This window comes from Cnephaeus nilssonii (assembly GCF_951640355.1).
Source record: "Cnephaeus nilssonii genome assembly, chromosome: 18".
Taxonomy (NCBI): domain Eukaryota; kingdom Metazoa; phylum Chordata; class Mammalia; order Chiroptera; family Vespertilionidae; genus Cnephaeus; species Cnephaeus nilssonii.
Genome location: NC_137089.1, coordinates 4,266,171 through 4,293,025, shown reverse-complemented (window position 1 = coordinate 4,293,025; position 26,855 = coordinate 4,266,171). Strand labels below are relative to the sequence as shown.

At 54.1% G+C, this 26,855-nt stretch overlaps 1 protein-coding gene across 1 annotated transcript in view; it reads right to left on the bottom strand.

Annotated features, from left to right (window-relative positions):
• KCNQ3 (potassium voltage-gated channel subfamily Q member 3) overlaps positions 1 to 26,855 on the bottom strand; it is a gene marked incomplete at both ends in the record, with an annotated part of 156,346 nt that overhangs the window by 4,042 nt on the left and 125,449 nt on the right. Inside the window, 11 exons of the mRNA XM_079796662.1 lie at positions 726 to 857; positions 1,613 to 1,715; positions 2,519 to 2,721; positions 11,701 to 11,727; positions 13,582 to 13,676; positions 15,043 to 15,138; positions 15,696 to 15,806; positions 16,829 to 16,984; positions 20,146 to 20,318; positions 21,461 to 21,587; positions 23,136 to 23,226. Coding sequence (XP_079652788.1) covers positions 726 to 857; positions 1,613 to 1,715; positions 2,519 to 2,721; positions 11,701 to 11,727; positions 13,582 to 13,676; positions 15,043 to 15,138; positions 15,696 to 15,806; positions 16,829 to 16,984; positions 20,146 to 20,318; positions 21,461 to 21,587; positions 23,136 to 23,226 — 1,314 coding nt within the window. The remainder of the gene's footprint in view (positions 1 to 725; positions 858 to 1,612; positions 1,716 to 2,518; positions 2,722 to 11,700; positions 11,728 to 13,581; positions 13,677 to 15,042; positions 15,139 to 15,695; positions 15,807 to 16,828; positions 16,985 to 20,145; positions 20,319 to 21,460; positions 21,588 to 23,135; positions 23,227 to 26,855) is intronic.

Here is a 26,855-nt window from a genome sequence, read left to right as displayed (position 1 = left end):
GTTCTTAGGTTGGTGCTCAACCACCGAGCCACGAAGGCCGGGCTACATTCTTTTCTTGGTCGTTATGTTGTGTCTGAGGAGGTGTGGCTGTTAGACTAGGAGCTGGTAACCAGTCACCCCTGGACTGAGCTCTCCAGCTTTGCCACCTCCTGGCTGGATAAGTTTGGGCAAGTCCTTTGCCCTCTGGTTTGCTCACTGGTGAAATGGCGCCTTTAATGCTCTGCCTCACAGGGTGATAGGGGATTAGACACATAAAGGCAGAGCACCCAGGTGGTCAACAAAAATGGTGGCAATTAGTTGGGCATCGTTGCTGCTTCCATATTTTTGCTATTAGAATTGACATCTGATGCACATTTTTTCAACACGGTGAAAAATTTATATTTAGAATTAGCCAGCTGGACTGGGCTTAGACGATTCCAATTTGGTTGGCAACATCCAAAGCATCCCAGTCGGAGGCCAGTCGGACATATGCTTTCTTGCCATGAGGCCCCATCAGGGGGTTGACCTTGGCCTTGTCAATGTCACAGAGCTTCCTCCCAGCCTGCTTGACCTGGAGCTGGTTGGCTCTGATATCCACAATGCTTGATGGACATATTTGTTCCTAAAATTTCTCTCTGCACTTTGGATTCTTTCTGAAGGCCTTGCACCCTCCGCTCTGAGGTGCACCTGGCTTTGGCTCCTTAGTGGTCAGGAGAGCACCGGCCTCCCACGTGCGACTGTCTTACCTGGTCTGAAGGTACTTGATCCTGGAGAGCATGTCGAGGTGCCCTGCGGAATACTGCTCAATCACATCCTTCACGTCATAAGGCCTCAGCGTCTCCTTGAATTTCTTTTTATAGAGACGGAATTGTAAAATTCTGTAAGGTGAAGTAGAGACGTGTGCGCGTCATTGGTAGAGAAAGTATAACTCGAGACTAGCAAACTCGGGGGCAGTGGGGGAGAAGAGAACCAAAGAGAAAAGGACTTGATGGGGAGATGTACCGATTCGGGTCCCGGATCCAGCCTTTCCAGCCACACAGACCAGGCTGGTAGAACCACCCCGCCTTGGCGCCTCCCTTCAATCATCTGCATACTAAGAACATCAGAGTGACACTGCGAGCGAACATTTCCCGAGTCTTCGTCACAGGCACTGAGCTAAGTGTTTCATGAACAATCTGCTGATGGACCACTTTCTGGAAGGTGAGACCGTGGCCGAGAGCTCGGGCACTTTCCTGGGGCCACCTGCTAACAGCCTCGGAGCTTTCCTCAGACCAGCTGTGGATGCTGACAAGGCCCGTGTCACACAGCTGACACCTCTTCCTGAGTCGCCTTTTACCCTTTGGCTTGTAAGCTCCTCAAAAAGAGAAACTAGCTTCTGTTCCCCAAGTTTTCTCAGGCTCTTAGTAAAGGGGGACATCCAGGACTCATAGATGCCAAGCCCTCATCTCCATCTTCCCGGGAACCAGGATGACGTGCTGATGTACAATCATTAGTCTTTGGGCAGCATCCCCCGTAGAGTATGGACATCCTCCGGGGTTACTCCAGGGGCCTACCCCCCACCTCCCCAAAGCCAAGAGCACTTTACAAAGCCCTGTCCCGGGATAGAGCTGGGGCCTGGGGAGGTGAGCCTCACCTGACGGCTCGGATGACGGCCTTCAGGGTGGGGATCATGTCTTCGATGAGGAAGTCGTTCCCGTAGTCCCTGTCTTCGGCCATGGGATCGCCTGTACCGGCATCTGGGCGGGAGACACGTTTGTCAACGGCGGCCAGCACCTGGAGCGGCTCCTTCAGCCACAGCCTCCCAAGCTCAGCCTCCAGGGTCTTTGTTCCCACTTCCGGGGACCCCGCAGGGTCCTCCAGTTGTGTGGTCACGCAGCCTTTCTGAGCACCCCCTCCTATTACCCAGAAGTCTGAGCCACGGGTGCCTGCAGTTCAGGATGTGAGTTCGAGTTCCCAGGGTGGCAGCAAAGGGCACCCAGGTGGGCGTTCGTTCACATTCCTGCTCTTTCAAGTCCTCGGCCTGTGGCCTTGGGGGAGGTCCCTCTCTGAGCCCTACTTCTCCTCTTTCCTAAGTGAAAGGGAACACAGAGATGTTGTTCCTACACCCTCGAGGGGTGCTCCCTGACACCTCTTCCCACCCTGGGGGTGCTGAGGCCTCCAGGGCTGCGGATCGCTCTGCACCCGGCCCCTCTCCATCTTTCGGGTCGGCTCCATGGCAATGCACTCATCATTGCCACCCAAGGGACCAAGGTAACAGGTCCCCAAGCTCCCAGACGCATCTGCGCAGGTGAGTGTGGTGATTATGGCCCAGGAACAGCCACCTGGGCGCCCCTGCCCTGCGAGCTGCAGGGATGAGTCACAGATGCCTCCAGCCCAGGGACGTAAAGAGGAGGCAGTGAGCAGTGGGTTGAGGGAGGCAGGAAACTGGCTACTTTGCGACTGGAGAGTCCTTCAAGGTGGGGGAGAGTTGGAGGGAGAGTTGAAGGGAGAGAGGGAGGGAGGGTGGGTGGGTCTCGGGCAGGGTGAGGACAGGCCTTACCTTCGGAGCTCTGCCAGAAAGCGTAGGCTTTCATGCGGAAGGCGGTGCGGAAACGCTCTTTATTGTTTAAGCCAACAGGCTTTGGCTCTTTAGAAGGACTTTCTTCTATGGCATCTACATTCAGAGGGGTAAATAGCTTTCCTTTAGTATTGCTACCGCGAGGATTAGAAAGGCGAACCCGATCCAAGAGACCCAGCTTTTGGCTACAAAATAAGCAAAAGTGAACAATTTTCCTCCTTGAGTGCAGGCTTTTCGTACTTCCCGACCCTCTCCATAAAGACTCGCACATTCTCCTCCGCGCCTGAATGGGACGGGCGCGCTCAGGGCTAAAGCTGGCTCAGGGCTAAAGCTGGCTCAGGGCTAAAGCGGATGGAGGTGCTGGGACTGGGCGGGGCTGGGTGCAGATCCCAGCTCCACAGTGGACTAGCTACACCTTGGGCATGCGCCTGAGCTCCTCCAGACTTCAGTGTCCTCCTATGCTTACATGTAAATGTAAAACACTAGCCGGGTCGGTGTGGCTCAGTGGTTAAGCATCAACCTGTGAACTAGGATGTCACGGTGTGATTCCCAGTCAGGGCACATGCCCAGGTTGTGTGCTCGATCCCTGTAGGAGGTGTGCGGGAGGCAGCTGATCAATCATTGATGTTTCTCTCTCTTTCTCTCCCTCTCCCTTCCTTTCTCCAATCAATAAAAATATATATTAAAAATAAAATAAAATGCTAGCTCGCAGTTATATGCAGCAAAACTTCCTTCCCTCACCCCTTCTCCACCCCCATCTCCTGGGCATCAGGAACTTCCTTTGTACCACTCTGTGGTGGCCATTCAGCGACTTACACATGAAAAGGCTGGTCAAATGCTCATTGAGCAGAAGCAAGTAACATAAATTGCATAAAGCAGGCACCCTCCCATGTATAGAATTTAGGGGGCGCCCATGATCATGAATGGGGAAGGCACTGCTCCTTAATTGTCTAACATGTAACTGAAATGTAGCATGTCCTTCTATTACAACAGTAGGTAATGAGCCCCAATAATATCCTGAATGTCCCAGTCACATGTGTGACTTCTCACATCAGAAATCACGAACATTTTATATCTGTCATCTCCAGGGACTGCTGTGCTTACCACAGCTTCAAAGTTATGGGTATGTCCAACCGGCCACCAGGTCTCACCATCAGATTTGTCAGAGAGAAGCACAAACATGACCACATCTCAAATGTTTCAATATTTTGATGATTGTGTTTCAATATAGTGTTGACCCTTGAATACCTGGTTTTCACTGCAGGTTCACTTAGAGTGGATTTTTAAGAAAAAAACTGGAGGCCCGGTGCATGAAATTCATGCAAGAGTAGGCCTTCCTTGCCCTGGCTGCCAGCACCGGCTTCCCTCCGGGACCCGGGACCCGGGCTTCCCTTGCGGCCCCGGCTTCCGGACATATGGTCTAATTAGCATATTATGCTTTTATTATAGATAACACAGCCCAGCTGGCGTGGCTCAGTGGCTGAGCTTCAACCTACGAACTGGGAGGTTATAGTTCTATTCCCGGTTAGGGCACAGGCCCGGGTTGCAGGCTCAATCCCCAGTAGGGGGTGTGCAGGAGGCAGCCAATCAATGATTCTCTCTCATCCTTGATGTTTCTCTCTCTCTCTCTCTCTCTCTCTCTCTCTCCCTTTCCCTTCCTCTCTGAAATCAATAAAAATATTTTAAAAAAGAATATACAGGTTGGCCCTCTGTGTCCCCCAGTTTCACATCCTCGGAGTCACCCAACTGAGGATTAAAACAGTTTTGATCTGCATGTGGGAATCCACAGACATGGTGGGCCAACTGTAGGCACTGATCTTTGCCATTTATATAAGGGACTTGGCCATGCATGAATTTTGGTAACTGTGGGAGCCCTGGAACCAATCCCCGTGGATACCAGGGACAACTGTAGTTACATTTTTGAGGAGTCAAAAGGTATAGGTGGATTTCTGACGGTGGGGGTCAGCACTGGTATTATTCAAGGGTTCACTGTAATCAGTTTCTTTTGTAGTTGCATGCATTTACTTGTGGATTAAACACTGTTATTCTGAGAAAGGGTCCCTGGGCTTCCTCCAATGCCCAGAGTGTTGTTAGTACACACACAAAACAAAAACACCAGTAAACGTAAAGTTGCCCTGGTGCACACCCAGCGTGTGCACCTTGACTTGAAGTCCAGCTCTACCCTTCACCATCCGGATGACCTTGGGCACTTCTGTGACCTTGGGCCCATCTGTGAGCTCAGTTACCACATCTTTAAAGTAGAGAGAAGCATTCCTACTTCACCTGATTGCTATGAGATGATGTGGGTCAAGGATCTGGCATAGAGCCTGGCACATAGTAGGTGCTCTAGACATTATTTGGTTCCTTCTATTTCTTTTTTTTTTCCTTTTGTGCCTTCTATTTCTGATCCTGCAGCTCTAGCCCTAGTGGGCATGCGGAATGAAGTCCTTTCTGTGTGGTACACAGCAGAGAGAAGCCACACTGCATGTTTTCACACACCAATACACTCAGCTCAGTGCTTCCTCTCCCTCTCCCACATAGGGCTTGACACATAGTAGGTGCACTGGTGGAATAAATGCGTGAGCAAATGAATCAGCTCTGCATGGGACTGAGATAATTAGCATTTCTAAAGAGTGTGTCTGGTTATGACAGCCATGTGCTTGGTGCCAGCTGCTGACATCTTTGTGGTGGGCGTGGCAAGGAGGTCGCGGGTGCTGGGGCTGCAGAGGAGGCTGGATCACCCCTATCTCCCCCAACGGAGCAGGTGCCCTATGCTCTCTGCGCACCAAGTCCTCGCAGGCTAAGGGAGTCTAACAATACCTGCTTCCCAGGCGTCTGGGGAGCATCACACAGAATAACATCTGCCAGGTTTCTCGCCTTCCGCCTGGCCCCGAGATCACACAAATACACGAGGGAACGGATGGCGGAAGCTCTGTCATCCCACTCCCTCCGGCCCGCTCTCTCACCAGCACTGCCCCCCGCTGCCCTGCCCGGGCCGGTTCAGAGAAATGCAGTTTCCCTGACCTGGAGTCCCAGCCTCCGAACCTGCTTTCCTCGCCGGAACTGGACGAATGGCCAACAGGACAGAGAATGACCTGTCAAGGCAGGAAATGGGGTGCATCCACGTGGAAGACTTCCCTACTTATGAGTGTGGGAAAGGGGGGCTGTGGCCCCGTCACTTCTCAGGCCCTCTTCTTCTCGGCCCCTGCGCATGTGTCTTGAGGGTCTGTCCTTCTATGTCCATCAAGTCCCTCGCCTGTCCCGTCTCCTCCTGCACAGCTGGCCACATTCAGGTCCACAGCTTGTCATGCCCTTTCTTGCCTTCTCAGCTGCCCTCACCCTCACCTGCCCTTTAAGACTGCCTGAGCGTCCCCCCGGGAAATTACGCCCCCGCCTCTGCTGCACAGACACGCTGTTTCCCTGTCACAGTCTGACATACCGCGTGGAGATGGCGCGTTCCCACAGCTGCCCACCCGCTGAACTGTGTGGTCCCAGCAAAGCAGCGACGCTGCCTTGTTATCTCCGAACCCGGCACCTGGGCCTGCTCAGCACACCCCGATGGGCAGGGCAGCAGCGAAAACCACGGGCTTTGGGGCAAGAGCAGCCTGGGTGGCCCTGTCCCGGAAGGGTGTGCCCTAGGACACTGGACTCATTCCCTCGGGTCCCCGCTTCCTCTCACGCACAGTGGCGACACTCAGCCCTCGCTGCGCACGGCTGACTAAGGGTTAAGTGAGCAATGCGTGCTGAGCGCCCAGCCACTGTCTGGGATGCCAGCGCCTTCCAGAAACGCTGGCTGTCACCGTTATCTCCGATAACAATCCTCTTCCCACATCAGCCTAGGAAGGTTAATGATGTGTGAAAAGGATGGGTACCATTTCCTGGGCCACAAAAATAGTTGTGTGCCCTTGTTTTTTAATGAACTGAAATGAGTTCTTGGGAGTTCTCTATCATTTTTACAGCACTCCTTTTAATTGTTTATTTCTCTACTACAATTGGCATTCAATATTCTATTATTTTACAGTACTTCTTCACACTAGACTCAAATACTCCCCATCATCACTGAACCTGACCTCGACAGGAGATAAGTCTATGCAGACTTAATTCCAATTAAACTAAGCAAAACAAAAGCATCGGCAGCCACTCTGTCCTGCCAGGAAACCCCTCGGAAGTGCTGACTATCGGAAAGCTAATGAGAGGCCTCTCTGGGTTCTATCTGCTGAGTTTAGGATTTGCTGGTTTGGCATTTACACGGTTCATTGCAACCTCTAACAGTCTGAACGGCTGCGGCTACGATCACTTAATGCCCCATTGTTCAGAGAGGATGGCTGATAAGATGTGATTTCATCAGCATTAGGAGCCCGGAGGCTGCGGGCACAAGTCGAAACTCACGCCATTACATCTAAGAGGCTTACAGAATTCTCCCTCTAGCAAAAGTGGGCGATCAGCTTACTTCTAAATTGTGTTGCCTGAAATCTGAGATGCCCAAAGGATCTTCATGTGCAAGGCAAAGTGCACCCCTGAAACTCAAAACCCATCTCTGCCTTTCTCCACTCAGAATTCCAGTGCAGGACTCAGGCTGTGGGCTCTGAGGTGCTGTGGGTGTGGCAAGAAAAGCCCTCCCTGGTACTGACGTCACATTTCCTTGGAAAGCCCGTGCCTGACTGGGTAAGTGCAGACAGACAATTCTGAAAAGTGAACTGGGAAAACTGCAACTCAATGGGACTGGGGATGGAAAGGTAAATGTTGGAAGCTTCAACCCATTGTCTTCACTATCAGAGAAGTGTAAACAAGGAGCCAGGAACGCTGGTGAACCTTGAGCCCTGGCAAGGGCCAGAGCTATGCACCGATTGTTTAGTTGAGACAATGGTAGCTCAAGCAGTTTCCTGACCAAATAGTCTCAGAGTAAATCTTTACTAATATTTACTGACCTTTAAGATAGTCTGTCTGTTACCGGAATTGCCTGCCTAAGGGCTATATGTGTATCCAAAAGTGAATAAAAGGTTGGCAAGGCCTGGGCACCAGTAAAGTCCTTCCCCTTGAGTTGGACTTTCGCCTGGCCCCCAATATTTCCAAATTATTATTTCTTGTCTCATCTCTGTCATTTGTGCGCGGCCCTTCTCCAGATCCCGAACCCTGAATCACGCGGGACATGGCTCACACAGGTAAACTCAAGATTCTTCTGTCCTAGGGGAGGCAGCCGCTGCCCTGGGCCCCTGACTCAGCTCTCAGCCCCAGGGAAGCCCAGCCCCAACCCTGGGCAGTTCCCTGACTGCACACCTCCGGGCCTTTGCACATGCTGTGACCTGTTCCCAGGAAACTTTCAACCCTTCTTTCATCTAAATGACTCTTTATCCGAAACGTGGCCAGACATAGTGGGGAGCGTTAGGAAGCTCACTGTCACCCCCATAGCCAATGGGCTTCAGCCAGCACACGTAGCCTGTACTTTGATTCTGCTCAGAAACTCCTGTCTATTTTTCAATTGGTTCATAATTCAGAGGGAATGGGGTGCTGTAAATGGGCACTCCCCCATGTTCCAAAAGGAGAAGTGAGACCGAGCCCTGAGGATGTGCAGGGAATCCCTCGGAGGTTAAAATTGGCCCAGGTCTCATCTCTGCCTCTCAGTTACTTGCAGCCTGGCCCCCATGTTGCAGGGTCTGGATGGCAGAAAATACTAACAGCGGTCGAAATTGGGTCCAAGGCTCTTATTTTGCTCCGGGTAATAATTTTCTCATCAGTAAAATGAGGGGCTTGGCTTAATTGAGATTTGGATTCCTGCACACCTTCAACAGTCATTGATTCCGGGGCACGGAAGGGGATTTATTGCCAACATCCTCCATCACCCCGGGAGATGAATTTCATGTGGCTGATGTCACAGGAAGAAAGCAAAGCCTGAATTAGAGCGTCTGACCAATGCTCCTTCCCTCAGTAGTATATGCTGGCTCCGAGCCTTTCCCTGCCTCCACAGCCCCCTCTCATGGCAGGGACTCCAGCTACATGAGCCAAGAAAAGGCGGAAGAAAACAAAACGGATTAGGTTAACTGTTCCCAACTCTCAGTGGCTGAGGCCACGAACTACAAAGATAGGCCAAGTCCTGCTCTCGCAGCTTTCTTAGCTATATAACCTTGTGCAAGTCACTTGCCTCTTTGAACCTCAGTTTTCTCATATGTAAAATTGGGGTTAAAAATAGCTTCTGCTCAAGGGCTCACTGTGAGGGCTAGATGTGCTTAGAACTATACCCGACAAGCCGTGAGCATTCTTTATAAATGACTGTTACGATGCTTGAATTCTCTGATCCAAAGAATGATCGTCTACTAATCTGACAGCTGTGTTGGGAAGGACATAATACAAGACAGGAGATAAAGAAGCTGCCTGGAACACACTGCTTCCCTCCCCAAAGACGAATGCAGAGAACAGCCCAAAGGCTGCTGTTCAGACTGAATTGCTCGGAAATACAAAGTGAACGACTGGGCTCCAGTAAACAGCATTGTCAACAGGTACCTGTTTTGAACATTCGAAAATGCTAGTTTCTATCAAACAAATACCCCTGATCATCAGCGTGCTGCCTGTCTAATGAACAGTAAGAACTGATGCTTCAAATGATGTCCCAGCCCTAGCTGGTGTGGCTCAGTGGATAGAGCGTTAGCCTGCGAAAAGAGGGGTCCTGGGTTCCTGGCACATGGGAGTTTTTCCACTGGGGTCAAGGGCACATGCCCGAGTTGCAGGCTCGATCCCCAGTAAGGGGTGTGCAGAAGGCAGCCAATCAATGATTCTCTTTCATCATTGATGTTTCTGTCTCTCTCTCCCCCTCCCTTCCTTTCTGAAATTAATGATAAAAACAAACACACACACAAAAGAACACACAATGTCCCGCACACAACACACCTGTCTTTTCTGGTGCGCTCTGTGGAATAAATGAGGCTGGGGGGGAGGTTATTGTTGATGGTGTGTAATGCAATATTATTTTTAGGGGGTTGAGAATTATGGGTAGAACTGATGCCCGTCAGGGGTAACTGTGATTTTTGTCTGCTCTATGTTTCATCCCCGTTTTTTAGGGAAAAGGACCGTATTCTGTTGGGGAACTGATTGCTCCAACTTCAACCAAGTGACTCTAACACGAGCTGCCAATCATAGCATCGTGACCTCACACCCAGTCACTCTAACAGTGGACGCTGGCCTAGGGTTGGGCTGGCAGTGGCCTCTCACTCTCTGAGCCAGAGAGTCTGTCCAAAGTGTGCATGTGGGATACTAATTGGGCCAACCCACAGGGCTTCCCTTGGGAATTTCTGCACTGGAGCTGCGTGCAGACAAAGAAAAGTGTAGGATCCTGGGGCTGCCTGCATCCACACTTTATCAGGATGGCGAAGGTCAGCCGAAAGAGTGAGACCACAAAGAGAAGCAGAGGCCAGAGAAGGGAGAATCCCAGAAGGTCCCATTCCTTGTTTGCCATGGGTTCCCACCATGTCTGATGGGTGACCATTGAGCCATGACATTTTCCTCCCAGGCCAAGGTCATTTAAGTTGGGTTTCTGACACTCGTAGAATAAAGAGTTTGTCCATCCATCATCCATCAATCCATCATCCATCATCCATCATCCATCCATCCATAATCCATCATCCATCACCCATCACCCATCATCCATCCATCCATCATCCATCATCCATCATCCATCACCCATTACCCATCACCCATCATCCATCCATCCATCCATCCATCCATCCATCCATCCATCCATCATCCATTACCCATCATCCATCCATCCATCCATCCATCCATCCATCCATCCATCACCCATCACCCATCACCCATCATCCATCATCCATCATCCATCCACTTTCTCTGTAACCCTCAAAATGCACTCTCCGGCCTTCATTAACCCAGTGCACAGTGACTTTGGCATGGATGTTCCAGTTTGGCTGAATCTGTTCATGCTGGTACAGAAAAGGCTCCAAAGGTAGACTGAGTAATTGGCAGTATCAACACTTGCATGATCTAAAACCCTGTTGGTCCTGAGAGGAGGGGAAAGAGCACCCTGCTGGGAGTCCTGAGACCTGGACTGTGTCACCCCTGGGCTCTGTAACTTGGGGCGAGCCTGCCCTCCTGGGGGGCTCGGCTTCTGTAAAAGTACCTGCAAGAAGACCTCTGAGGTACCTCCCCGCTCTGCCTCTGCAGTTCCCTAGCAGATGTCCCCTGAGCCTCCTCAGCAGTATCCCCCAGCGCCCCCTACAGCCCAAACTGGGTGCAAGAAAGAAACGCTCATCCTTTGAAAACAGGCATAAAGAAAGGGGCAAGGCGGTACTGTGTTTTTGCTCAGAGCTCACAGCGCTGTCTGAAAGGGCCTCTTTAAGGTGGGGTGACGGAGGGGAGAGGGCACCATGGACCCCATTCGGAAGGACTGGACCCAGTTTCCCACAGACCAGTGTCCCTGAGTGGTTCCCCTACACGTTGGTCCAGGGCCCTGCCACTCCTTCTGCCCCACTCCTGTCGGCTGCAGAAGGACGCCGTTGAGCTGACCGTCTAGGAGACTGATTGCAAGGTCCCCAAGCAGTCTGTCTACATAACAGATCAAACACATATGTAAGCTGACGCTGGCAGGGGCGGTCCTGCTTCACAGCCTCGAGCAGGTCCAGGCTCCCTGCTTCGCAGCATCTTCCCGAGAGGGAGCGAGAGGGAGGGACAGAGAAGGCCCACAGCCTCACCGGGAAGCGCGCACAGCTGTGGGGCCACGAATTCCAGTCCTGACTCCCTTCTCAAAGAGGCACCCGGGGGCCCAGGGAGCAGAGGAAGCGATACGTAATGAAGTATCGTGGTCTTCACGTTCAGACCTGAGTCTGAATTTTGGTCCTGTCACTCAGCTAGCTGGGTGACCCAGAGGAAGTGACACGGTCCCTCTGAGCCCCAATCTCCTCAATCAAACGTGAGGATAGGAGGATGCACTGTGGCTGGGAGGACGCACTGAGATAGCGTGTGCGGGACTCCCGGCACCGAATCCACCTCGAGGAGAAACTCAGCAAGAGGCTGTGGCTTGAAACTGTGACAGGGAAGAGTGGTCCCCAAACTCTTTCCGTGACCAGCATGGCCGCCCAGGGGCCCTTACACCACACAGAACTGGACCCTCTGTCCCGACACAGTGGTGGGAGAAAAGAAATTCACAATCAGAAACGTACCTGGCTGCTGCCTCCAGCTGTTCTTTCCTATAAGGCGACGAGGGAGAGAGAGAAATAAAGCATGAATTGTATGGAACCCTCGCCCCAAATAGTGCCCCCCAGTTTCCCTTTGATGGAAGCAGAGGGAGAGAGGGGAACTCCAGGGCGAGGCGGTGAGTCTTGAGGGACCCGCTGAATGAGATGGGCGTCTCTAGCTAGACCCCAGGCCCCTGCTGCTCTGCCCACTCAAGGCTCTTCTCAGCCATTCACTCATCCATCCATTCGCTCATCTAGAAAATGGCTGCTGATCACCTTCTCTGCCCCAGGCCCTGTGCTGGGCTCAGGGCATTTGTCTAGCGATGGGGACAGACCAGGGAACCAGGAATGTCGTCATTTAGTAGCTCCACACCCATTACTCCGTCACCACCATCATCACCTTGGCAAATATTACTGAGCAATAATTAACAGGCAGAGACCATTATAAGTGCTTTTTATGGATCAACGTGTATCAACCCTATGGAGTATTATCATGCCCATTTTCCTGATGAGAAAACTGAGGCACAGAGAGGTTAAGGGAATTGCTCGAGGTCTCACAGTTAGGAAGCAGCAGAGTCAGGACTCAAACCCAGGCCACGTGGCTCGGTGCCCATACCACTACCCACGAGGCCGCGTGTGCTCTGCCCACATTTGTGACTGAGCCTTCACTCAGGCGCTGCCGGGAATTCCCTGCCTCCTTCCCCTGCCTGGATAGTCACACTCATCCTTAGCGTTCCAGCAGAAAGGGCCCCCCTTTTGGGATGTTTCTTATCCAACTCCCCAGGGTCCACACTGAGATGATCTCACAAGTGGGACTGTACTCAGATCGCATGGTGTTAGAATTACGTGGTAGCCCATGAACTGCTTGGGGCCAGAGCCTCTGTATTTTTAGCTCCAAAATCTGAGCACCCATACCCTGGCCCACGGTGCGTGCACATTAAACACTGAGTGAATAACTGGCCTATCGCTGGGATGGGGGAGGGGAGAAATGGGGAGAGAAGAGGCATCGTGGTAGCGGAGTACAGGGACAGCTGGAGAGTTAGGAATTTCTAGTTCACGGTCAGCTCAACATCTGGTTGCAGTCTGGCCTTGGGCTGGCCACATAGCCTCTGGCCCATTTTCCCTCCTGACACACGAGGACAGAGGGAAAGGGTGAGGGAGTAGGCTGAGGGGAGACAGGAGGAGGAGGACTGGGGAGCAGTGTTAAAGAATGAGGGGCATCCCTTCCCATCCTTTCTCCTTCTCCAAGACCATGAGCTCAGGCCTTCTCCATCATCTGCCTGGCCATTCTCCGCGCCCGGAGTGGCAGCAGGTGCAGGCCCTGTGGGGTGGGGGAAGCATGCATTGCCAGGGTGGCCCCTCGCACTGGCTCCCCACTTCCTCAGCCACTGATCCCGCTCAAACATTGATAGGACCTTCCTTTATCAGCCACTCAACATCGGCACCCTGAGTCATCTGAGGTTTCTTTAAAAATATGCCCGCTCAGCCGGCATGGCTCAGTGGTTGAGCATCAACCTATGAACCAGGAGATCACGATTTGATTCCCAGTCAGGGCACATGCCTGGGTTGTGGGCTCCATCCCCAATGTGGGGTGTATAGGAGGCAGCCAATTAATGATTCTCTCTCATCATTGATGTTTCTATCTCTCTCTCCCTCTCCCTTCGTCTCTGAAATCAATAAAAATATATTTAAAAAATATTGATGTGTGAGTCCCCTCCTGGGGGAGTCTGATTAATCACCCTGGGCCCTGGGAGTTTTTTAAGTTCCCTGGTGATTCTAATGTGTGCCCACGGGCACCAATGCAGACCCACGGGAGGGGCAGTTGGCCACGCCCTGAGCGGTCCAGACGGGTCACCCACCACTTGCCTGAAGAATGGAAAAGAGACGACTGACTCATAGAACCTCCATGTGGCCACCAGGTCGATCCTGTTGGGGTTGGTAGCGTAGTACCGCCAGGCAGCCTGCGGGGAGAAGAGACCGGCCTGGTGTGACCCGACTGCTCCCACGGCCCCACAGCCTGAGAGCACGGCTCATGCCCTTGGGTGGAGAGAGGAGTCTGGGCACCAAATCCCCGTGACTCTCACATCCGTAGGAAGACATATACTGTCTTTGGTGCCACTTCTGGGTGCAAGAGACAGCGGAGATGGGGTTCGAGTCTAACGTGCTAGAATTACTGGATACTGGGTGGTTTGGGGTTGGGGTCATGGGGCGCACTCTTGGAGACTGGGGCTGGCCTGGAAATGACAGTGCGTAGGGTAGCATCTAGGACTATCCCGTACCAGCCCCACAGAGACACTCACTCCCCGGGACACAAGTCACGAGTGGGTGGCCATTCAGTCCCATGCAGCCGCAGCCAGGACTCTACACTCTCCTGTTCTCCCACCGCCAGGAGGCCACGGAGCAGTAAGTCCCTCTGACATGATGGGAGCGCTCCTGCCTTTGCCACCACCTCTCACCATCATCCCAGCCCCCAGCCCAGGGCGGGCGTGCGGGCCACGGAGAGCCGGCAGGCAGCCAGCAGCGCTGCCGCAGGACTGCGTGACAGCGGCACAGAGCGTGAGTTCCAGTTCCCCGTGTAAGGCACCTCTTCCTCTCCGGCTATGGGCTCCCGAGCCCTGGCAGAGGGGAGGCCACACCTCCTTGTGGCGACTGGCTCAGCTCCTGGACGCCAGGCTGACTTCCTGGTGGGTCCCCAGGTTAACACTGAGGTGGGGAGTAGAAAGACCCAAACTCTCCACTGCAGCTTAGTTAGCAAAACAGCAGATGGCCCCGGCCGGTGTGGCTCAGTGGTTGAGTATTGACCCAGGCACCAAGAGGTCACCAGTTGGATTCCCAGTGAGAGCCATGCCCAGGTTTCAGGCTCAATACCCAGTGGGAGGCGTGCAGGAGGCAGCCGATCAATGTCTCTCTCTTGGATGTTTCTCTCTCTCTCTTTCTCTCTCTCTCCCTCTCTAAAATCCATAAAAACATATTTAAAAAAACACAGCAGATGGGTTGGTCTGAGTCCTGAGACCGACTATTCCTGATTGGCGTAGAACCCGGAAGGGAGAGGGATAGGACTGTCACTGAGTACCCACCGAGCCCGGCCTTACAGCCAACCACAGAAACACCACAGCCACCCACGTGCAAGCTGGTCCTGGGTCAGGTCCCAGACCACGACATGCCCACTCCTGTATAAACACACACAGACACACACATGCCCACATGCATGCACATGCCCCCACATGTGTACCACATACATGCACACCCACCCGTGTGTGTGCACACATGCACCAGGCATGCACACACACAGATTCAATCCCATCCAGCTCCCCCGCGCAGACAGACCTGAATGAGCTCAGCAGCCGGCTTCCTCCTTTTCTCAAAGTGCTTCTGCCGGTGCTGCTCCTGCACCTTGAGCGCCAGCCCGGAGCCCAGGATGCCCTGGAGGGAAGAGTCAGGCTGAGTCCGCCCCCAGACGCTCCTGGGAGCCCTCCCCACCCAGGCCCGCAGTGACAACACCGAGTGATGGGAGGAGGGGGTAGGCTGCTGGGTGAAATGGAGCCTTGCAGTCTGGGAGGCCTGCCTCTGCCAGCTCAGTGGCACTCTGCCCACCACTTCTGCCACTCTGCCACCTCCAAACTCTGCCACTCTCAGCCCTGAGACCCTGAGCAAGTCCATTATCTGCGTGGCTCAGTGTTTTCCGCAGACATGGAGCGTGCAATCCCATGACAGGCTCAGAGATGCCCTTCCGGGGGTATGCCCAGAGGAGGGAGCGACTGAGCAGTCTAAAGAAGGCAGCGTTGACACTGGGTCTTGGAGGAGGACTCACTCCCGGCAAAGGGACCGGCACAGCGCATGGCAGAGCGCAGACACCACGCTGCAGGGATGGCTAGTGAGCGGACAGAGCTGGAGTTCATGGTGTGAAAGGATGGAAGATGAGGCTGCAGGCAGAGCAGGGCCGGCGGGGAGGGTCCTGTGTGTGCCCAGGAGGTACTCACGGCTGGCAGGGCAAAGAAGGAGACGCCGATGAGGGAGAAGGTGGCTGCGATCAGACGGCCTTCCCACGTCTTGGGGGTCTTGTCTCCATAGCCAATGGTGGCCAGTGTGATCTGAAGGGAGAGGGGCTCAGACGTGGGGCCCCCAGGGAGAGGGAAACCAGGGGTGTGTCCCTGAGCTCCCCCCATCACATCAGCCTCTGTACTGACCGGGGGAGGGGGGGGCTGTGACCATTTAGAATGAGATCTCGTGGGAGAAAAGCTACCAAGTATCAAGGAACTTATATGGGGCCCTCGAGGGCACACCTGTCCGAGTTAAGGATTTCCTACCTATAGTCAACGACTCAGCAAATGTTTCACTAATTGCAAACATGTTTGTGCATGTACCTACGTGTATTTGTGTGATTTTGTGTATAGCCACGTTACCGAGTATGTGTGCTTGTGAGTGTATTTACATGTATTGTGTACACATGTGTGCGTGTCCAATGTCTGCTATGTGCTGTGCACTCCTGTGTGTGATCACATGTATTCATGTGAACACATGTACTTGTGAACCCAGGAGGCAGGAGAGCAAAGCATGGCCTCTGCAGCCCACAGCTGGAGTTCAAATCCCAGGTCAACCACTAACGAGCTCAGGGTCTGCCTTGAATCAGTTCCTTAACGGCTTCATGCCTCAGTTTCCCCATTTTAAAAAGGGTCCAATAATAGTTGTTTGAGTTTAACCTGTGTTAATAAAGGTGAAGTGCCTAAAGCAACACCCTGGAGCAAAGTACGCCTTCCGCAGGTGCCACCTTGTGCCAGGTGTCCCTGTGGGTGTGGGGCTGAGTCGCCAGCTGTGTCCGAAGGCCTGTGCCACTGTGTGTGTTCGCACATGCATGGCTGGGTTGGTAATAGCCTACAGATAATGAGCTAAGGGCCCTAGTGACCCTGGGACCAGACTGCTGCGAGGCCTGACTTCTTATAAACACGACGGGAAGCCGGCTTGTTCCAGGGTGCAGCCTGTGGGATCGCTCCCGGGCAGGATGGGAAATGGAGGCAATCTCGCTCTCACTGTGACTGCAGAGGGCAGCTGCCCCTCTCTCTGTGGATAACAGGCCATCCCCCTGGGGGGGGGGGATCTGCCAGGGGTGACTCACCAGGCCCCACCAAAGGGCGTCTGCATAGGTCTCAAACTCCTCTTTCATCTCTTCTCCCTGCGCATCCACCTCCGGCACGTCTTTCTCCACCAGGTAGACCAGAAACGAAGACAGGATGAGGGTCAGGAACCCGATGTACCAGGCGGTGATGAGCTCCTGGGGAGAGCAGAGGACAAGGGAAGAGGTCCCTGGGGGCCGTGGGGTGGGTGCTGGAGGTGGATTCCAGCTCTGCCGGCTCTGTGACCCTGGGCAAGTTACTCACCGTCTCTGGGCCTCACCTCCCATCCCTGTAAAATGGGGCCAGTGACGTGGTCACTATTTCCAGCATAACACAATGAGTGCTTGGGTGGAGGGGAAGATTTCCACCCCTGGGGGCGGGGACCCCGATATCACAGCTCCGAGGCTTCGGGGGCATGTGAGACTGCTGCCTCTGAGACAAGGCTTGGAACTCAGGAGACTGATTCCACGCAGGACTGGGCAGACTAAAGCTCCGTTCCACTGGAAACCGACACTGGGGGGGGGGGGGGGGCGGGGTGGGCTAGTGTGCACAGTGCACAGAGCTGTGGACAGGCCCCGCCTGCCACCAAGTGCCTGTGTGACCCTGGGCAAAGGACCCCCTCCTCCCAGCCTCAGTTCCCCGATTTTTAAAATGAAAGACTGGACCACAGAGTTCCAGAGTTCCATGTGCATTACTGGAGGAATGCAGAGGCAGTTTGCATGTGAGTCACCTACTGATTGAAACCATATTAAAAATGAGCATAAATGACACCTAAAACCTATATGTCATGCATGCTATCACATGACAGACTAGGACACATGAGTAAGTAAACCAGAGAAAGCTACTGCAAAAAAAAAAAAGTTAAGGGAGAGTAAGGATGGTGCGGAGATATGGCAAAGATAGGCATCACTGGAGTTTAAACACCTGACCGCAACAATCCCTAAGGCTCGCTCTCCCTCATTCTATTCCAACTTCAAGGTGCAGCTCGGTAGCCTGGGTGGGGAGAAAGTCAAGGTTAGGGGCGCACACGATCTGGAGGTTAGGCCTGTCATCCCCGCAGAGTCGTCAGAGAACAAAGTTGTTCGTATCGATATCCGTCAGTCACCTGTCTGCCCGCAGGCGGCCGGTCAGCAGGCCTGCGGGTCGCTGGGCTCTCGCTGACAGCTTGCTTCCTGCCTCCCTCGGGCCTTTGCCGACACTGGTCTCGCTGCCTGAACGGCCCTTCTCCACGGCACCAGCCAGAGCTTCATGGCGCCAGCTGCAGACTCACGTCACCTCCACTGTGAACTCTCCCCGGATGTCTGCTCCCTGAACTAGAGATCAGGTTTATCTCTAGTTCCTTTAGGTCTTGGCTATTTTCTTTCTTTCTTTCTTTTCTTTTTTTGTTAATCCTCACCCAAGATATTTTTCCATTGATTTTTAGGGAGAGTGGAAGAGAGGGAAAGACAGAGAGAAACATCGATGTGAGAGAAACCCATCGATTGGTTGCCTCCAGCACGAACCCTGACCAGGGCCTGGGCCGGGGAGGAGCCTGCAACCCAGGTACGTGCCCTTGACCAGAATTGAAACTGAGACCCTTTGGTCTGCAGGCTGACACTCCATCCACTGAGCCACACTGGCTAGGGCTGCCTTTGCTATTTTCCAAGCACACTTGTCTGAATGTCTAACTCTTCATTATGCACAGTGCACATGTGTGAGCTCACTCTACAGAGAGAGCGGTTCGTTTAGATGGTGCATGGGATCCAGCCAGCCACTCCTCTCTCCAGGGTCTGCCCTGCAGGGGGCTCAGGTGGGGCAGCAGGAACAGGACCTCCCTCCCTGGGCTCCTGTGTGAGCACCAGCCTCCGGCCACGCTGCGTGCGGTTCTAGCGTTCCTGTGTGTTTTCATTCACTCTGCCCCCAGATGTGAGTCAGAAGTTTCATCAGATGCTTAACCAAAGACACATCCTATGCCCAGAAAAACTAGCTGTGGGTTATTAAGAGGCGGTGTAATGGTCATGGGTGAGGAGCAAAAATGTCTCCCAGTCCTGTGCTTTGCGGCCATTTAAAAGGCTATTCAAGGTAATCCTGCCTGGATGCGGTTTTCACCAGCAGCTCTGAGGCAGAGCCTGTGGCTGCTCCTGGCGCCCGTGGGCTCCTGCACCTGCCCCGTGGGCTCCTGCACCTGCCCGAGCCCATGAGGTTGGTGGCGGCTGAGGGGTGGGGTCTAGCCAATGTGGGGAGTGATGGGCAGAGGTCCATTCTGCAGGGCGCTCCAGGTTCATTTTTAAGACCCATGGGGGCCCTTCAGGCCACATCAGAGGCTGTGCGTGCGGGACGGTGCCACATTTTTTGCGCCAGGTCACGGACACTCCGGGCTCCTTGGTTCTGGGAGCAGAGCCTGGCCTCTCCTGGCCCTAAAAAGTCTAACTCTGTGGAACAGGGGCCTGGAGCAGTCGTCATCTGGTTCCCCTGGACAACTCCCTCCGCGGGGGCCTGGCTCTGCTTTCTCCTGCCCGGGCCTCCGAAGGGCTTCCCTCCTGAGCCGAGGCACACGGTTCTCCTTCACTCTCCAGGGAGCAGCTAAGGTTTGGACTAATGGAGCCCCTCGGCTCAGGCACAGGACTCTGCCTGCCTCAGTTTCCACACCTGCTCCAGTACAGGGGACTCTGGGAGGGGATCAGACTAAGCCCCGTGGTCCTAGCTGCTGGTCTCCCTCGGAGAGGTGAGCTCTACCACGCCCAGCAGCAAACCATTGAACTTGAGCTGGAGCCAGGCTGCCTGGTGTGTGTCCCAGGGCATGACCTTGGGCAGGCTACTTCCTCCTTCCGCATGTGCTTCCCTGTCAGTGTGATGGGAAACAATCGGGCCCGACACCCGGCTGAGCGATGGGCTCGGCACCGACCCACAGCAGCTGAGCCACGCCACATGCTGGGCGTGTGCCGAGTGCTTCTCGCCGAGGTGACAAGCAGTGCCAATCTGCGTGACTCTGGAGCCTCCTCCTCCCGCCCCCCGCCACCTTGCATTAGCTCCGGTCACCCGCTCACAGCCCAGAGGCAGAGGCCTTAGGAGCCGTGCCCGAGGAATGAGGAAACTGCGGGTCAAACAGGGTTGAATGACAGGTCACTTGTTTCTGGTGGAGCTGAGCCCGGAGCCCAGGTCTACCTGCTTCAGTTCCCCGTAGCCCACCTCCTTCTGCCCCTCCCCCCCCCCCGGCTCCTTCTATTTTTCATCACCAGTGGTGGCAGAATACCCCCCTCTGGGGACACCCTACTGGAGGGCACGCCCTGGAAGGCCTCGGGCGTAAGAGCAGCCCACGTGGCCTCTCCGTGGCACCTACTTTGCTGTGGGCGCAGATGGCCGAGCCCAGGAGCTTCCAGGTGCCGCCCCTGCGGTCCATCCGCAGCATGCGCAGGATCTGCAGGAAGCGCAGGCTCCGCAGCGAAGTGGCCAGGACATTGCCCTGGTTGCCCACGGCGACCACCGGCACAGAGGCAATCAGCACGAAGATGTCTGGGAGAGAGCACAGACAAAGGGCCGGTGACCAGAGCTGTCCGGGCTACAACGGAGCCGCCACAGAGAGAGTGCCAAGCACTGCCGTGGGCAATCGTGAATCGACCACACGTGGGAAGTGGAGTCAGTCTCCTGGGACAGAACATGGGACCCGCTAGTAAGGTGTCGTTGAAGCCACATTTTCCTGACAAGGAGAATCTACTAGAATGGAGAGGAGGAACAGAATGGCTGAACTCAAAATATCTGGAGAGAGTCAGAGGAGTTAAGATGAATAAACTCCTTGATAGGGAGTGAGCGCCCCACGACTGGAAGTATGCAAGCAGCCTGCGTGGCCAGCTGACGGCCGCTGCGAAGGGGCCTGGGACATCAGACAGGAGGGCATGTTGGACCAAAGGCGTTGGCTGGCCTTCGGCCCCGACGTTCTATATTCTGACACTTGAACCACCCCTGGGATTCCGTGTTCGACGTTCACTGCGGGCAGACTTGGTCTTGTCCCGCTATGATTTTAGCAGGATGTTCAGACGGAACATATGGGTCTGTGCTGCACTAGAGGGGAGAATGACAGCTATCAGAATGCCTGCACCCGAATGAAGGGCCCAGGGACACCTCCTCAGAGCCACTCTTGGCTCAAGACAGAGCAGCATGGGGTAGGGGTGGCGCATAGGTGCTAGGTTCATCCAGAACTGGGTGTTAGGGTGGAATATGCTGTGTGACTGGAACATGACTCAGCACTGTGAGCCTCAGTCCCCACCTCTGGAAAATGGGCACAACGGGGTCCGATAGAGGCAATTCTCAGCCTGCAGTGGCGTCTCTCCTCCCACCCCACCCCATCAGTCCAGATATGCAGGGATGACTGGGTGCTACGCTCTAGGGACCGGGATGCTCAACAGCCTGCAAGGGGCTGGCTCCTTCCAAGTCCAAATGCCAAGAGTGCCCCCTCGCCCAGGAACAATCACTGCTCTGTGGAATCATGAGGAGGAGGAGGCACAGAGGGGCATTCAGCAGCCGGGGGAGCTCCTGGAGATGTGTGGGGGGGGGGGGGGGGGGAGGGGGGAGGCTGGGCTGGCCTCAGCAGAGCCCAGGTGTCCCCAGGAGAAGAGTGTGGGAAGGGGACTTGGCCGGGTGGCTCAGGGTGGGCTTACCCAACATGCACAGGGGCTTCCTGGCAAACTTCAGCCGCCCCCGCCAGCCTTTGTAGCGGCAGCAACAGCCAGCGGCCCAGATCCTCAGAGCAAACTCGGCTCCAAAGACGAAAATCGCGAACGTTTCCTGTGAAGAAATAAGCGGAGACACGGATTGGCCAGGGCCCAGGCCTCGGGAACCCGCAGTGGCTGCAGTGGTCGCTGCTTACGGTGGAGGGGAGAGAACGGGTCCCTACTGGGGAATGAGCCTGCAACCCGGGCATACGCCCTGACTGGAAATCGAACCAGCGACCTCTTGGTTCATAGGTCAAAGCTCACTGAGCCATGCTGCCGGGCCTTTTTTCTATATTTCTGCTCCAATGGATTATTATTTAAAAAAAAAAAAATCCCTCTAATGTATTCAACGCCCCTAATAAGTGTAGTTGTATTGAAAAGAGAGGTTTCAATGAACCCGTCTACGAATCACACCCAGTGCCAAGTCCCTGGTTGCTAACTGTGCCAGTGTCCCTGGGCCTGGCTCCTGGGCCAGGCACCAGCCAGACAGTGTTCCGTAATATCATCTTCATTTTACACTTTGAAAAACCACGGCAAGGAACAGGGAGGCGAGTTTCTCAAGGCTACGCAGTGGCAAAGCAGCAGCCCAGGCTAGGAACCTGGCTCGGAGCCCACGTCGTAAGCCCCATGCCACCTCCGGGGTCACGGGGGGGGGGGGGGCGTCCCCCCCCCGCACCTCCCTTTGATCAGATAGGACAGCTCTGCCTCCCTCTCCCTTTGGTGGTCTCCGGGGGCCCTGGGGAGCGGCTGCTCCATGGTGACCCCAGAAACCTAGTCCCTGGAAGGAGACAGTCGCTCAGGGTCCACCCGCTCAGGTCTCAGCTCAGCTCCGGTGCGTGGATCGGAAACACCTGTTCTCAGAAGGAATCTGCTGGCTTCGGAGCCAAGGATGGCAAGTGAGCGCCAGGCAGAGCTTCTGCTCCTTTGTGAACCCTAATGGGGGGCTGGCACCCGCTCCCTGAAGAGGGGGGCTGAGCCCGCATCCAGCAAGGTGTGGTCACTCCAAGGGCCAGGGCCCTCCTGAGGCCTCTGCCTGGAGCAGAGGAGGCTGCTCCCAGCCCGTCGGCATGCCTGCCCACCTGCTATTTGCACATATTTCAGGGCAGGACGTGAGGAATCAGAGTCAGGGACATTAGGCGACTTGCCGAAGAACGCTAGGCCCCCCTCTCTCTCCCACACCCTGACGGGCAACCGAAAGGAAAACAGGCAGAGGCCGTGGGGGGAGGTAAGCTTATGTGGGAACGGGGTGTAGTACTTGGCCTTGAGCAGGGTTAGCGATCCTCAGGTTTAGGAAGGAAAGCAGAGGCAGGGTGGATTATTTTATTCGGAATGGAATATGCCTCTGTGCTAACTTTCAGGGGACAGGGAGCTGTAGCTTAGAATTTAATGGTGCAATGGTTATATCTGATCTAGAATAACAAATGGCACTCCCCACCCCGCCCGTGCCCCTGGCAGCCCCGACCACGTGATCCAGGCACTGCTTTCTCATGGGCCTGGGCTTGGCCAGAGACCCCAGGAAGCCCAAACCAACTGGGCACAATTGCACCCAAGGGCAGCCTCCTGGCCTTGGCCGTGAAAGTCCAACCAGAAACGCAGCGCTGTGGTGGGTCCGCGATCTCACCAGCAGCAGAAGCCAGTCCCCCGAGACCGTCTCGTACTCCTTGAACGTGGTCAGCACGGCCAGGATCAAGCACCCCAGGACGATCAGGAACCTGGGAGGGAAAGAAGACGGAGTCTAAGGCAGCGCCGAGTCCCGGCTTGCTCCGAGGCTGGACGGGGCAAGGTGACAGACAGTGGGATGACGCCACAACCTCCATCGGGCATGGGCATGTGTCGTGTCATTCCGTTTAACCTGGTAACAAACTGTAAGGTGGGTAGGGTTAGTATTCCAGTTAAAGAAGGCAAGGCTGTGCAGACTTCTGCTTTACCAGTTCGTTAGTGGCATCGGTTAGTTAGTTAGTTGGAACTCAGACTAGATCACCTGGTCCCAACCCTGGGGGCTGCAGACCCCCCGAAGACAAAGGTCTTCACACGCTTTAGTAAACCATCAGGAATGTGAATACATGAATGACATGTCCTGCTCGTACAGGACTGTGGCGTTAAAATATATGAAAAAGTTCTCAGGGTAAGGAAAACACAAACTCCTTCCAGAACGTGATCCACCCTGCGACGGCCTCCATCACCACGTTTTAGTACAGTTTCCTTTCTGTTTGTTTTGCTTTTTCAGCCAGTAGGCGCTCAAGGAAGTAACCTCTTTCCATTGGGGATCTTCAGAATGGTTTGTGAGGTTGCCGAGCGTTCTCCTTGCTAGTCCAGTGGTCGTCAAACTCATTAGGCAACAGAGCCAAATATCAACAGTACAACAATTGAAATTTCATTTGAGAGCCAAATTTTTTAAACTTAAACTTCTTCTAACGCCACTTCTTCAAAACAGACCCGCCCAGGCCATGGTATTTTGTGGAAGAGCCACACTCAAGGTGCCAAAGAGCCGCATGTGGCTCGCGAGCTGCGGTTTGCCGACCACTGTGCTAGACTAACAGGAGCCGCCACACTGAGTGAGGCAGGACGCCATCCCAACACCTGGCACCAGAGTCCCTCGCAGGGCGGGACCCCTGTTGTCTAGTGAAACCGTGTACGGAGCCAGATGAGGTGGAAGTTGCAACCCTAACGACACGAGACTGCTAACCTCCTCAGCCACACAAATGAAACTGGAGAGGGCCCTGGCCGGGTAGCTCAGATGGTTAGTGTTGTCCCGATACGCCAAGGTTGCAGGTTCGATACCTGGTCAGGGCACGTACAAGGAGCAACCAATGAATGTATAAGTAATTGGAACAAATCAATGTTTCTCTCTCTCAAATCAATAAAATTTGCTTAAAAAAAAAGAAATTGGAGGTGGGGGTTGGTCTTCAGGGCTGGGAATGATGAGAGAGGCCATGCCTCACTACGTGTTGAAGGGTTTTTAAGAACAAGAACATCTAAAATGTTAGGTTTGTGGTCCTGCAACGCAGCCCATCAACCACAGCCTGTGGGAGTGGCTTTGTCTTGAGTTGGCATTGAACATGGAGCTGAAGCCCATGGCTGGGGAGAGAGAAGCGCTCCGAGTCCCACAGCTGACCTAATTCAGAGAGATTCTACCTCCGCTCCGCATCCAGAATGTATGTAACCCTCGGGGAGATCCCACGAGGCGCGTGCGGTGGGCCTGCCCCAAGGTTGCTCCCAGTGAGTCATGCCTGGCATACTCCCCCTCTGTGGGTGCAGGCGGCACTTCTGACTTGCTTCTAACAGACCAGTGCAAAAATGATGGGCGGTCACTCCCTCAATCAGGTTTCGTTATGCAGCAAAGGCAATGAGACAGACGCGCCTGTGACAATGTTCCTTTAGGTAAGACTCCATCTTAGCAGGATGGAGCGAGCGCTTTTCCTGCTGGCCTTGGAGTGAGCTGCTATGCTGTGAAGGGGCTGGAGAGCAGCAAGGCAAGAAACGGTGGTGGCTTCTAGGACCCGAGAGAAGCCCCCAGCTGACAGCCAGCATGTAAGTGAGACCCACGACCGACCGACCGGGTGAGCTTGGAGGAGAACGCCCAAGCTGTAGAAAGGAACCTCACCCAGCCCCAGACTGCGCTGTGAGACCCCAAGCTGAGCACTCGGTTAAGCTGTGCCCAGACTCCCAACCTATGGAAACCGCGAGACAATAAACAAACGTGTGTTGCTGATAAGCCACTAACTGTTGCGCAGCCATGGAAACTAACAGCGTGGAATGGGACTCTGTGCCAAGTGCATCCAGTGTTTGCAGAGCACGTAACCCCACCCAGTCATCAGATCGTGTCTGGGCTGCACTTGTGTGTTTGGTCTCTGAGACTCCACTCCCTGAGGGCGGACACTGTCTGGTTTCTCTCTGAACCCCAGCGACTGTCTCAAAGTCTGGCACTTACTAAGAACCATGTTTAGAGAATGGATAGAAATGACCTCAGAGATGAGCAATTGCCCTGCTGTTGGAATCACAGGCAAAGGATATAAGGTGGTTCTGGAGAGACAAGGCAGAGGGGATGGGAAGGGCTCTGTAGGCCAAGGGAAGGGTTTGGACTTTATCCAGCAGAAGATCTTTAAATATACATAGCTCCCTGTCCATGCCCATATCACCTGCCTCTGTATCTTTCCCTTACATCGCTGTCTGTGTTATCGGAAACGTCGGACCTGCGGGCCATGTAAGGCCCAAGAAATCATTTGGTCTGGTAAGGCATCAGGGGTGAGTTCATTAAATGTTTGAGCAAATACAGCAGGCTAATTTTTTAAAACATATTTTTATTGATTTCAGAGAGGAAGGGAGAGGGAGAGGGAGATAGAAACATCAATGATGAGAGAGAATCATTGATTGGCTGCCTCCTGCATGCCCCACACTGGGGATTGAGCCCGCAGCCTGGGCATGTGCCCTGACCGGGAATCAAACCGTTCATAGGTGGATGCTCAACCACTGAGCCACGCGGGCTGGGCCAGCAGGATAATTTTTAAGTTGGTAATTTTGTATGGCCAGGAAATGATGTTGTAAATATCCAAATGACCTTGGGCCGAAAAAAGATTGCCGACTCCTGATCTATATCCACAAAGTCTGCCCCATGCCCGCACAGCTTCGGGAAGCTGTTGACACGGGTGGATGAGAGAGAGTGAGGGCTGACTGGCGAGATGACAAGGGTCCCATGAGAGTGAACGAGGGTCCAGGAGGTCTTGGCAGGATCTGTGACGAATGGCGCGCAGAGGCTGAGGCAAGAGGAGCCGCTGTGAGGTCTCGGGGGTGGGTGACAGGGTGGGCAAGTGCTGGTCCCGACATCAGGAGCATGTGCACAGAGCCAGCAGGACTGAAAGATGAACCACACCATGGACCTGCCGAGTTTGAGGCCAAGTGGAAAGAGCCAGTAGGCTGACCGAAATTCAAGTCTAAAGCTTAGGGCAGTGGTAGGGCCTGGGGACCTCAATCCCTTTCCGAGCTAATAGTCTGGGACCACAGAGGCAGCAGAGGCAACAATTGAGCCTTATTAACCAATCACCAAAGCGCAGGTTCAGCCGGTTCCCATAGGAGGGAGGGAGCAGAGCCAGGCTTTGGCCAGCGGGGGGCAGCAAACGCCAGGCCCCTGGCCTAGCTTCGCATTTCCTTGCCCATCAAGAAGGCAAAGCACCAGCCACCTCAGGGAGCCGCTTTCTGAGATTTGAGAACAATCATTTATTTATAAAGCCAAACGCATCCAGGATGTTCCTGCACCTGAGAAGAGGAAACGCTTTTGGGCCTCTTGCATATTTCAATTTACTCTCTAACTTGAACTTGATGCCAGGGGGGGAAGCCAGGTTTG